Here is a 13,098-nt window from a genome sequence, read left to right as displayed (position 1 = left end):
CCTGGATTGTTTGCAGAGGAGTAACCCTAAATGTGGGTGAATGCATCCTAGGTGCTGGATGCTTAGAAAGGGATAGAAGAGAAAGCAGGCAGAATCCCAGCATTCCTGTCTCTAACTTTGCATGAGATGGAAGCTTGATTACCTCACATGGATCAAGGTGACCATGGTCTGAACCCTTTGAAACCATAAAACAAAACATTGGTTATTTTTTGTTAAAATAACCAATACAAGCATTTATTTAATATGCTGAACAATAACATATTCAAGCCCAGGTAGTGAAGAGGATGAAGTATTTACCTTGACTTTGCCTAAGTCTTCAGTTGTAAACAAGGCAAGTGAAGTCACAAGAAAACCTTGCCCAGGCTCAAGTAATAAGAGTAACAGTGTCGTCAACACTGGTTACCTAGGCCTGGACAGGGTGGGACTCAAATATGTAGCTTTAGGTTTTTATGTGAATGGACATTTTGTCTGCATGTGTGTGTTGTACCCAAAAAGGCCAGAATAGAGGTCACTGGATTCTCCTAGAACTTGAGTTACAGGCTCTTGTGAGTGACCACGTAGGTGCTAGGATCTGAAATCCACCTGAAAGAACAGCTAGTGCTCTTAACCTCTGAGCCATCCCAACAGCCTTTAAATTACATAGCCTAAACAAAAATACCACAGAAGCTTAGGGACTCTCAGCTGTCTAGGCTCTGCCCTTAAGACCTTGGAATCTCGTGTTATTTGTCATGTTCTCCTGGACAGTAATAAAGGCAACAGTTGTGATACTGGCTAAGAGCTAATAACCTAAACATTAAAAATATATGTGTAGGATGACTGGAAGGGTTACTACCTTCCCCAAGGAACTAGTGAGAGGAGGGGGAAGTGGAAGTATGTTTGACCCCAAATCTGCTGTTTTCTGAACTGCCTAACACATGATGCCTAACCTACTTAATGTTCTCTGGGGGAAATGTATAGAGGTTTGAGCCAGGCACCCTGGCACGTCTATAGTCACAGCATTCAGGAGGCTAAGGCAAGAAGACTAATGTTTGAGGCCTGCCTGAACTGCAAGCTGAGAGCTTGTTTCAAAACAAAAACCGAAAGGTAGAGGCTCATTCTTGGAAGGACAAGCTGTAATGGAGGTTCTTCAGGAAACAGTCCTACTGTGCACGTTTCCTGAGACTGCTGAATAATTACATAGTTTACACAAACCAAAGGTCTTCAGAGACTCCTGAAATCTTCTCACATCTACCAAACAAGGCAGCTGGAGAACAGTACTTGGACATTCAGGTCACAGGCCCATGCTTATTTGCTTGGGGAACCAGGAGGGTAAACTCCTGAATCCAGCATTGCTCTCCTTCGAGCTGTTTCCTTGGCAACACTGTGGTTTAACCGCCTTAGTCGTTCCTACAAGACAGAAAGACAATGACTGCTGCAAAAGGTTTTATCTGAGTCAAGTAGGTACTGAAAGATTATCTTAGGCTTGGGCTCTTTTTCCCCACCTGAGACAGGTTTTCTCTGTAGCCCTGGAACTCGCTCTGGAAACCAGTTTGGCCTCAAACTCAGGTTTACCTGTCCCTGGCTTCCAGGTGCTGGGAGCGCCACCACTGCCCCACTGATTTCGGTGTTCTCTCTCTAATTTCTTAGTTACGATTTATAATACATTCTGCCTGCACGCCAGAAGAGAGCACCAGATCTCACTAAAGAGGGCTATGAGCCACCATGAGGTTGCTGAAAACTGAACTCAGGACCCTTGGAAGAACAGACAGTGATCTTAACCTCTGAGCCATCTCTCTAGTGGCTTAGGCTCCCTTAAAGTCAGTCCTTTAAGTATACATAAACCTGTAAATGACAGCCACCAGAAGTTAATAATTAAATTTACGGGCATTTGTCTAGCATGCAAGAGAACCTAAATCTGAAGCCCTGTAATGGGGAAGTTTGGGCCTTTATTATCAGACTAGTTAACACCACTCTTTCCCCCCATAGTTAAAACTTCTGGTGGCTTTCACTGTTTTCTTCAACACAGTGAAGGATAATGCGGGATAACTGTTAAGATTTTTTTTTTGAGAGGGCCTTATATATTATATAGCCCAAGCTAATGGTCCCTGTGTAGTCCAGGCCATGCTTAAAGTTCCGGCCATTCTTCTTGCCTTAGCCCACCAAATGCTGAAATTAGAGCATGCACCACTGTGCTGTTAGGAAGGTTTTTTTTTGTTTTTGTTTGTTTGTTTACCTGGGCATTCTGTAAAATATTGTTGACCAAGACAACTCGCCGCCTGGCATTAAGCAGCTTCTTAACATAGGGGTCCAGATCCAGGGCCACCTTCTGATCCTCATTGATCCGGCACAGTTCTGGGAAGAGGAAAGGGGCAACCAACATCTAATGGCTCATTTTTTGTTCTTAGGAAATGTAAAAGAGGAATGGGATGAAAAACACTCGTGTGAGCTACAGACATCTTTCTTTCTTTCATTGTGTCCCAAAACCGCTCCAGAAATTGAGCCCGTGGGCAGTTCTGCTATCGAGAAGCAAGTGACAGAAAGCTAGCCTAAAACCTGGGTAAACAAAGCTCCTGGATGTGAGTTCAGGCGTTCTAGGTATTCCAGGTGCTCACTCACCTGTAGCTAGGTTGTCGATTTGTTCCCGGAGCTCTACCTGGCTTTCTCTGTGAGGAAGTACAAAGGCCTACACGGTCAGTGAACGGAACGCGGGAAACGAACTCTACTTATTCCCCAAGTACTGAGACAAGCTAACCTCAACTTACAAGCCTCACCCGCGCCCTTCATCCTCTTTTACCCAGCCTCAACATCAGTTTGTCTCAAGAACTCATCTAGTCTTCTTTCCGTGGCCCCGCCCCTAAAAAGCCGGTTTCCAAGGCCCCGCCCCCGGCAGCCCGGTCCAGCACCTGACCGCATGCACGTGAGAGTCGAGCTGCTGCACAGCGGGTCGCAGGAACTCCAGGAGACCCTCGGCGAAAAGGTCCCGGCCCGTTGGCCCCGCCACTGGGGTCCCTGCCCCTGACACGGCAGCGGAACCAGCCGCCGCCATCACGAACTTCCCTGACGCCCTCAGCCTGCCGCGAGGGCCGCCGGGAACTACAGCCACCGCTTTGCGCCGCGAGGGGGCGTTTACAAATCCAGGCTGCACGGCAGCGGGATAGCTGGGAAATGGAGTCCTCAGAGAGCCCGGGGCGAGGATGGCCGGGACTAGAGCCCTCTGGAAGTTGTAGTTCTCTCATGGGCATGAAGAGGGCGGGACTTCAGGAGCCCTCCGGAAACGTTTTTCTTTTGGATTGGATTTTTTTTTTTTTTTTTGTTTTTCCAAACAGGATTTCTCTGTGTACCATTGGCTGTCCTGGAACTTGCTCTGTACACCAGGCTAAACTCCAACTCTACCTTCTGATTGGGGGATTAAAGTCGTGCTCCACCCCTCCACCTAGCTTAATTTCATTTTTATATTATTATTATTATTATTATTATTATTATTATTATTATTATTATTATTATTCAGGATTTTTTCTGTGTAGCCTTGGCTGCCTTGGCCTTGCTTTGTAGACCAGGCTGGCCTCACACTCACTGCGATCTGCCTAAGTCTAACTCCCTGACTGCTGGGATTACAGGCGTGCGCCAACACACCTGGCTACTCTTATTTTTAAGGACCCGGCTTCTCTGCATAGCCCAGGCTGTCTTGTACTCACTATGTAAACCAGGCTGGCCTTGAATTCACCGAGATCTGCTGGCGTCTGCCTTCCAAGTGCTGACATTAAAGCCGTGCTCCACCATTCCTGGCCTTTGTTCTTTTTTTTCCAAAGGTGAAAATAAGTTGCTATTGTCCATAGCCTTCCCATGGGAATTGATGAGAAAGCCAGATTATATTCATGTTAGATTTCTTTTTTAAATTAAATTTTTATTTTTTATATTAATTATAATTTATTCACTGTAGACCCCTCCCTCATTCTCTCCCATTCCCACCCTCCCTCCCTAATTTCCTCCCATTCCCCTCTCCAAGTTCACTGATAGGGGAGGTCCTCCTCCCCTTCCATCTGACCCAAGTTTATCAAGTCTCATCAGGACTGGCTGCATTGTCCTCCTCTGTGGCCTGGAAAGGCTGTCCCACACCACCAGGGTGTGTGTCTTTCTTTCTTCCTTCCTTCCTTCCTTCCTTCCTTCCTTCCTTCCTTCCTTCCTTTCTTTCTTTCTCTCTTTCTCTCTTTCTCTTTCTTCCTCTATTTCTCTCTGCCCTCCCTCTCTCTCTCTCTCCCTTTTTCTTTTTTCCTCGTCCTCCTCCCCCTTTCGGGACAGGGCTTCTCTGTGTAGCCCTGGCTGTCCTGGAACTCACTTTGTATACCAGGAACTCACTTTGTAGATCAGGCTGGTCTCGAACTCACAGAGATCTGCCTGCCTCTGACTCCCAAATGCTAGGATTAAAGATATGCACTGCCCAGATTTTTTTTTTCCGTTTTTTATTTTACTAAAATAAAAATTGATTTTACTAAATTGCCAGATTGGAGTTGAATTTGCTTTGTAGTACATGCAGGCCTTGAATATATGATTCTCCTGCCTCAGGTACAGGCTTGCACCAGGTCTAGTTTCTAAAGAAGTTTTTGTATTTTTAAGTTTTATTTTGTGTGTGTATGTATATGTGCATACCTGTGCCAGGGGCATACACGTAGAGGTCAGAGGAAAATGTGTGAGAAGTCAGTTTTCTCCTTTTATCATGTGGGTTCCCAGCACTGAACCCAAATCTTCAGGTTTGGTAGCTGCCAGGCACCTTCACTTTCAGAGCCATTTTGCTGGCCCTACATTTTTTTTTCCTTTTTTTTTTTTGGGGGGGGGGGGTCAAGTCATGGTTTCTCTGTGTAGCCCTGGCTGTCCTGGAACTCACTTTGTAGACCAGGCTACCCTTGAACTCAGAGATCCATCTGCCTCTGCCTCCCCAAGTGCTGGGATTACAAGTGTGTGCCACCAGGCCTGGCTTTTTTTACCTTTCTCTCTCTCTATGCGTGTGAAGAAGTATGGATGTGTGTGTGTGTGTGTGTGTGTGTGTACATATATATATGCAATAAGTGTAGGTGCTTAGGGAGGTCAGAGTTGAAATTACAGGCAGCTGTAAGCTGTCTGACATGGGTGCAAAGAACCAAACTCCAATTCTCGGGAAAAGCATTATGTGCTAAGCCATCTCACCAGCCTTCTTGCAGGTGTTTTTTAAACTATTACTTCTAAAACGATGTGCAGGTGTGTGTGTTTATGTGCCTGGATAGGTGCACATGAGTGCAGGTGAGTGCACTTGGAGGTCAGAGATAGAAGATCCCCTGGTGCTTTATGGAGGTGCTGGCTTCCCTAGAGCTGGAGTAAACAGGTGGTTGTGAGCTTCCTGATGTGGGAACTATCTGGAGTCCTCTGCAAGAGCAGTAAGTACTCATAACAACTGAGCCATCTCTTCAACCTCCCTCCACCCAAAAATTTATTATTTTTTTCCGAGCCAGTCACCACAGCAGGGATGACTTCTCCAGAGTCAGGCCTGGAGATGTTGCCCACCGAGATGGGTATGTTGTGGTCTTTGCGGCTTTGTCTGCCATAGGTCAACTGGTGCACAGAAACCCACAAAGCACGTTGGTGCAAGTGTACCCTGCTGCCCATCTGTGCTCACATGGTCAACTCTCCCCTTCTACCTAGAGTTTTTTTTGTAGACCAGGCTGGCCTTGAACTCACAGAGATCTGCCTACCTCTGCCTCCCGAGTGCTGGGATTCCAGGTTTACATGCACCAGTTCTGCCTAGATTTCTAATTAGCTGGGTTGTTGTTGGATTCCAGGGCTTCCAAGCTTTCCTGTAGCTCTGGAGGCTCTAGTACTGCCTTGTTTCACTTTGACTTCCCTTCCCCGTTCCCTGAACAATGGTTGGGCTTACTTGCCTTCTGTCTTGGATGTCTTAAGATAGGGGCTTAAGGAAACTCTTCAGGAACACTTATGTTGGCTCTGGTGGCAGAGTGCCTCTGCCTGGAGGCCACTTGTGCCCTGTACTCCTCCTGGGTGAGACAGCACACACCTGTGGAAGGGGAGGGTGGATGAGAATGATGCCTAGCTTTACCCAAGGACAGCTTGGATCTCTTGTCAAAGCTTTAGGATGGCCCATATTTCAGTGGAGGAGCCAAAGGAGTTGCAGTGAGTGTTGCAAAGGTTTAAGCACCACAAGCCAGGCAGCTTGTGGTTCCAATTTACATATTCCTAGGGAGCAGGCATCTGCTTGGGTGAAATCTCAGGTGATGCCAGATTACTGCTTATCACAAAAGAGTGAGATCTAAGGATGTGGTCCTGGAGTTGTCAGTGCCGAGGACACTAGGTGCCTTTTGTGTTTTCTTTTTTGTCATTTAGCCTTTCCCCCATCTGTTTTCATCCCTTTAGGGAAGTGGTCCTCAACTGGTAGGTCACGACTCCTGGGGGTGTCACTGGACCCTTCACAGACCACTGGAAAACACAGCTATTTACACTGGGTCTCCTAACAGTAGCAACATTAGTTATGAAGTAGCAATGAAAATAATTCTATGGTTGGGGTCACCACAACATTAACTATAGTACAGGGTCACAGCATTTGGAAGGTTGAGAACCACTACTTGAGAGGAATTTCAAGATCACAGGGCATTTTGGGAGATCCCTTCTGATCACACTTCCAGAAAGTGTTTCCTGCACCCCCTTCCTATAGATATGAGGTGATAGTCATGGTAAAACACACACATGGTAAAACCTAAACGAAATGAATCCCTTAAAAGGCACCAAACAAAACCCATTAGTTATGTTTTGTGCCTGCTGCCAACAGCACAAATCCTGTAGCTACCTCTGGCCTGCCTCCATTCCCTAAGTGTCATCTTGGCCTACTTTATAATACTCCTCTATCAATACCTTGCCCTGAGCTATGTGGTCAGCCAGGATCCCCACCACACTTGGTTGGGTCACTAGCCAGGGTGTAAAAGGAGGTTGGAGCCCACTCAGTAAGTGGGAACCTCCATCCCTATGCACTCTGCCATCTATACTGGGCAGAGCTGCCAGGTGGCAACAGGATTAATCCCCATTGGCACACCAAGGAAAAGAACTTTGGAACAAGGTGGGCATTGTAGCATGTGCCTGTAATCCCAGCATTCAGGAGTGAGGCAGGAGCCTGAGTTCCAAATCAGTTTAGGCTGTACCATTAGGAACCAGTCTCCAAACACAAAACAGGAGGCAGAACATCACACATCTGGATGTGGATTTCTAGTTAATAGAGTAGCACTGGGTTTGGAGAGGACATATGGGGTCAGAGTTCACAGAGCAGTAGCCTCATGATGACAATGTTTGCATACAAGCTGAGGCTGAAGATAGGCAGGAAGAGAAGAGACACAGAGGTCAATGTGACTCTTTCCAGATCCCAGGCATTTTGGGACCCTTGCCTCCTTAGGCCTGCTCAGAGTCACTCTCAATGCTGCTTGGTTGCCTAGGACACCTTAAGCATAGGTAGGAGGTGCTTTCTGCTCTTACCATAGTGACTAGATAGCTAGGGCTGTGTCCCTGTAGTCCCATCTCCCACCAGGCTGTGAAAATCATCCCATGTGGTTCTCAAACAGTTGAATGGGAGAGGGGCTGCTTCAGCAGTTAAGTGTGGCTAATGACCATCTGTAGCTCCAGTTCTAGGGATTGGACGGGTTTCTTCTGACCTGAGGGCACAGGCACACACGGTGGACACTCACACAGGCAACACACACAAACACGGCTCCAAGACACTTAACATATTTTCTGTCTGTGGTGCCCACACACTACTGTCTTTACTTGTAGTTGTTTTTTTTTTTTTTTTTGGACACACAGCTCAGGCTAGCCTCAAACTTGTATGCTGAGATTACAAACTGGCTATTTTGCTCTTGTCCTGACTCTTCCTTCCTGTCTTCAAATTTCCCTGAGCTTCAGATCTCAGTAAAGCTCTAGTTGGTTAGATCTTTTTCTCCTGGCTGGTTCTGGAATGCAAGTCCTCAGTAGATGGCAACTGAGTAGACCTCAAAGGCTGGCCAGGAATCAATTTGCTGTCTAGTCCACCTGAGGCATTACCATAAAATGAGGACATCAGGCCTTCAGAGATCCTGAGAACTGTATACAGCAGGTGGGGCTGAGGGGCTATGGTTGGTAGGGGAACTGATGAAGTAGGGCGACAGGTGGTAGAATCAGGGTCTAGACTATAGTCACCACTCTTTACTGAGATGTACCCTTGCTCACCAGAGTCTATCTCCCCTGGGTCCCACAGACTCTCCACCCCAAGAAAGTAAGGATTCAAATTCAGTCAGTATTTCCTTCCTGTAGGTACCTGCACAGCACAGCACAGTAAGTGGGCTGTGATCTTTTAAACAGCAAAAACCAACGATGTAATCCATTAGTTCTAGGTGGGTAAATCTTAAGGGCTTTCTCAAAGGAGAGCATAAGTTTTACTTTCTAACACTAAGCCACCTTTTCCCCATCCCTGGAGTATTTGTTTCTTTCTTGAGAGAGGGTTTGTTTGTAGCCCCGGCTATCCTGGTAGCTTTGTAGACAAGGCTAGCCATGGAACTCAAGAGATCCTCTGCCTCCCAAATGCTGGGATCAAAGGTGTGAATCACCTACCTCATCCTAACCCAGGAATTTTAACACAAGAACTTTCAACTATACAAGGGACATATTAACACACCACCAAATGGTTATACAGCATTTAAGGAACCCAAAAAACAAACAGAAAGCCTGGGTTAAATTTGAGAGAACAATCTGTTATAATGAACCAGAAATACAAGATTCACTGAATGGCTGACAAAATGATTGAACTTAAACCTTCAAGAGGGTCAAATAAAGCCAGTTAAGTAGATTAGATCAAGATTGGTTCTGGACAAACATGGGTAACTGCATTTCAGCACGAGCAGCGTATGACCCTTTCTCAGCCAGTCAGTTGGTAACCAGTATTCCACCCTGTCTCTTCTGCCACACCAAATAACTCCTTCTATGCTAGAAGTGCACAAACCTCTTGGACATGACACAAAGCCAAAAGGAAAGCATAAAAATCTTATTTTAGGGTGGAAATTATACATGCCCAACTTGGCTTGTCAGCTACCATTTATGCGGTTTCAATGCAGGTCACAGCAACTTTAACCAAATCCAAGTTGTTATGTGTAAACCCATTCTGTGGCCCAGGAGCAACACCAACATTTCCAATTTACCACGTTCACTATCAACATAGCAAACACACCTCTAGCTCCAGCTATTAAGATGAAGCTTTTAAAGAAGATGCAGGATTCTATCCCAGTGTTAGTGAGAACACTGGCTCCTTCTGGGATCAGAAAATGTTCATTAAAATGAACAGAAGAAATATTGTAAAATGTCAAGAGTATATGACAGGTGAGACCGAGGCTGGAAAATTGCTCTACTCACAAGGCCAATGCATTCCTGTTCAAACACAAGTCTGGGTGACTGGATAAACAAGAAAACAAACTCAACCAAATGAAAGGAAGTAGGGTTTCATAGAACACAGTATCAAAAAGTAGACGGAACAGACTAAATGCACCAAGTGGTGGCAGGTAAGTCCACATCCTATTGTGACAGGCCCTTCCAGCATCAATCAGGCTTCTCCTGTTTTCTCTCAGTTGTTTTATAGATGTGACTTTAACAAGAGTCTAGCAGGCGGGCAGGCAGGCTTCAATCATTGGTTTCAGGATCTGTCTGTGCCATGTAGGCATCCAATTCAGCATCCAGGTGTCCTTTAGTTTTCGACATGTATGCATCCAACTGGTTGTCCAGCTGCTCCTTGGTCAATACAGGGCGAGTGAGGGCACCTCTCCCTCGGCCACGACCTCGACCTCTGCCTCCAAAGGCCCCTCTTCCTCGACCTATCATACCCCGACCTGGCCAAATGAGAAGAGGGGAGGGGAAAAAAAAGGCAGTTACACACCAGTTTGATGGGTCTTAGAAGAGTGCCCCTTTATAGTTGTGGGCCTAGCTGAGACAAGCTCAAGGAAAGGGCAAAGAGGAGAAATCTGGAAAAAAAAAAAAAAAAAAAAAAAGAAACATACTGGGTAAAAGCAACACATGGAAAGCACACACAATGAGTCCCTTTTAAGTATTCCTCTCTAAATGCTACTAAAGAAAAAAAACCTTCCCCCCCCCCCCCCCCCCCCTGACACAGGGTCTTGTCATGCAGACCAGCTAGCCTTCATCTTAAGACTCCTGGGCTGGAGTGTAGCTTGGTTGGTAGGGTGCTTGTCTAGTATGCACGAAGCCCTGGGTTCAATCCTCAGCACCATATAATGGACGCCTGTAATTCTAGTATCTGGGAGGCAAAAGCAGGGGATCAGAATCGAACTTCAAAGCCAGGGGTACAGAAGGACCTGTCTCAAAAACAAAACAAGAGCCTCCCAGTTCCTGGGATTACAGGTGTGTAGTATTAGCTGAAAAATCTTACACATGAACCTCCCCTAGAACAAAGGAATGACCTAAAGTTTGGGACTTATTGTAAACTCATAATTAAAATGTATTATTCTAGTTTGTTAGGAGGCAGTCAAAGGGCACAGAGAATCAAGGGTATTCACATGAAGCTTAACTTGAGACATTATGGACTGTCACCTCAACTGCTCTAAATTTATTAGGTCTACTGAAGTGATTTCTTGTATCCAAAGACTGAAAAAACTTAGCTACTTCTCTGACTGGCCACCTTAGGACAACTATTATCTTGAGAAGTAATTTCAATTTACTAACCAAACACTCAACTTTCTCAAAAGCAACTTTAGTTTTTCCTAACCTCTGAAGTCCCTCTCAGAAACCATGTCAATACAATCTGGAAACATTCTATCTTATCCTGAAACCCATATAAGCTCCTTCTTCATCCAATAAGCCAAGTGACACATAATGGCAGAGAAGAAAATAAAAACTTTGTTATCAAATGTCCATTCCTAAGTTACTCTTCAGTACCTGAAGGACTGTGGATTATGAAGGCCCACCCCGCATTTTAGAAAGAATGAGAAAAATATCCACAGGGCTGCAAGAGCAAGATGTTTCATGCTAGCATTTGTTAGGAGTTTCTTATTTAGCAATAAACCAGAAAGGCCCAATGAAATTTGGTACTGCCACCACCATTATTAAACTCTTTTCTAATCTGGTCCGTGAGGTCACAAGACAAAAATCAAGGCACCAAAGCTAAGATTACGAACAACGGTCAGGGGCTAACTGGTAGTAAGCACCACTTCTGACTTTCAACTTTGATCAGTAAAACTGTCTCTGGTTCTTAAAAGACACAAAGCCTCTGTTAAATTTACCTGGTTTTAAAGGCAACAATAGGTGCTAGACCTCATCCCACTACCTCATGGTGCTGCTGGACTGAATCTAGTCTCACCCACACTAAGCACATGCTTCCCACTGAGCTCTGTTCTCTGCCTCTTACCATTCTTCTTTATCTTTGTCTCACTTTTGCATTCCCCTCTTATTTTTGTTTCTATGGTGTGAGATTGAACCCAGGGCCCACACATGCTAGGTCAGTGTTCTTTACTTCCCTTCATCTTAGTTCTACTTCTCTAAGTTCAACTGGGTTTTGGGCTTTGGGATGGGTGTGTAAAGGTGGTGGTGGTGGCCGCAGGCAAATACAGAAAAAGGAAAAATCCCAAACTGATCATTGCATCATTTTAATACAACTTAAATTCCTAAGAGTATAGAGAAGAATGCCTAAAATGTGACTCTGGAAAATGTACCTGACTCTAAATCCTAACAGATGTTTGCATTATCACCACGTGAATTTAGAAAATAAGCCAGTCTCAAAAAAACGAACAAGACAAACAAACAAGCCTGCCTGTGACTTGAAGCTGTGCAGAAAGGTAGCTCTGAGTTTTGAAGGAAGGAAAATGAGGGAGCTACTCTCTGAAGTTGGTAGCTGACTAACCTCTACCACCGATTCCGCCACGACCCATAGCTCCACGCCCTAGGCCCCCTCTCCCAGGACCTCCACGACCTCGAACACCACCTCTTCTTAAGCCCATTCGGGGAGCTACGGCTCGTCCACCTCGCAGCAGGTTTTGACCTTGGAGAGGAGGTATACAATGTATATGCAGGTAAATCCAAGAGAGACAAAGTAGATCTAACCAAAGGAAGGTGGGTGATGGTTAAATAAGATTAGTTAATTTTTAGTCTGGGTGGGGCAAACTGCACAGTGTGTGTGAATGGTTAAACAAAACAGCTCTTTATTCAGGTCAGTAATTCTGACCATAAGCTGGGACTTAAGTTCATACATTTAATAAGTTAACAATCAGATGCCTAGTAATGTGGTAGATTTAAAAATAAATGCTATGATTCTTGCTTTCAATACATTTTAAAGTGGGCAAGAGTATTATAAAGGGAACAGTATTCAAAGGGTTTGCTACAGATAGGCAGGCGCTATGGATCGAACTGTCCCCTCTCTTCCAGATTAATCATTTTCAGGACACAGATTAGTCATAGTTAGTCATGACATGGGCCAAAAGACCCACATTTTTTCTCTCTCTTGGTATTGAGGATATTCAACCCAGGGCCTTGCACATGCTAACCACACATTTCTTAAGACTTACTGCTAGAACTTGAATATGCTCTGTTTCAAGCAGCAGCAGGTGTTTTAGAATGGAATGGAGATGACATGGATTACCTGTTGTTATGTAGGTCACAGCCTCCCACCATTGCACATTATCAGAAAAGGAATGATATTGGTAAAACACATGCAGCAGTACTAAAAATGTGATTTCAAAAGTTATTTATTAAAACAAATCCAGGATTAAAGATGCTAAACAAATGTGTTGATAAGCAGCCCAAGAGAAAGGGGAAGAGGATAGAGCCCAGCCATTATCAGATAACAAAACACTGACCTCGGAGTGACATCCCGCCCCTAAGCAGGGTTCTGGTGGCACGTCCCCCACGCAGTCCTCCTCGGGGCAAGCCTCTCTGGATTATGGGTAGGCCTCTTCCTCCAATTGCCCCCCTGGCCAGGGCACCTATGGGCCGGCCTAAACGTGCCTGGATGTTACTCTTACCCAGGCGTTGCTTTAAGCTCTTCTGGAAGAAAAGGTGTTAGAGGACTGAGATCAAAAAAAAAAAAAAAGCAAATCAGTGAGATTGGGCCATTTAAAGTAC

At 45.2% G+C, this 13,098-nt stretch overlaps 2 protein-coding genes across 5 annotated transcripts in view; both read right to left on the bottom strand.

The window, feature by feature from the left end:
* Positions 1–202: 202 nt before the first annotated feature.
* Positions 203–3,114, bottom strand: Snapin (SNAP associated protein). Its single transcript, XM_055623390.1, has 4 exons — positions 2,883–3,114; positions 2,596–2,642; positions 2,213–2,331; positions 203–1,386 (listed from the first exon to the last, which is right to left on the bottom strand). The coding sequence occupies exons 1-4, from the start codon at positions 3,023–3,025 to the stop codon at positions 1,285–1,287; spliced, it is 411 nt and encodes a 136-aa protein (XP_055479365.1). The 5' UTR covers positions 3,026–3,114; the 3' UTR covers positions 203–1,284.
* Positions 3,115–9,448: 6,334 nt separating this feature from the next.
* Positions 9,449–13,098, bottom strand: part of Chtop (chromatin target of PRMT1) — a 9,676-nt gene continuing 6,026 nt past the window's right edge. The window contains exons 4-6 of one of the 4 annotated variants that reach the window (XM_055623332.1): positions 12,834–13,020; positions 11,882–12,019; positions 9,449–9,857 (exon numbers count right to left, since the gene is read on the bottom strand). In XM_055623332.1, coding sequence (XP_055479307.1) covers positions 9,652–9,857; positions 11,882–12,019; positions 12,834–13,020 — 531 coding nt within the window. In that variant the 3' untranslated portion in view covers positions 9,449–9,651. The remainder of the gene's footprint in view (positions 9,858–11,881; positions 12,020–12,833; positions 13,021–13,098) is intronic. The other 3 variants (XM_055623341.1, XM_055623359.1, XM_055623349.1) reach the window with 3 other exon arrangements.

The sequence above is a fragment of the Psammomys obesus genome, unplaced genomic scaffold (assembly GCF_907164565.1).
Source record: "Psammomys obesus unplaced genomic scaffold, mPsaObe1.curated_primary_1811, whole genome shotgun sequence".
Taxonomy (NCBI): domain Eukaryota; kingdom Metazoa; phylum Chordata; class Mammalia; order Rodentia; family Muridae; genus Psammomys; species Psammomys obesus.
Note: the sequence above shows the minus strand (reverse complement) of the source record. Positions and strands in the feature narration are given on the sequence as shown.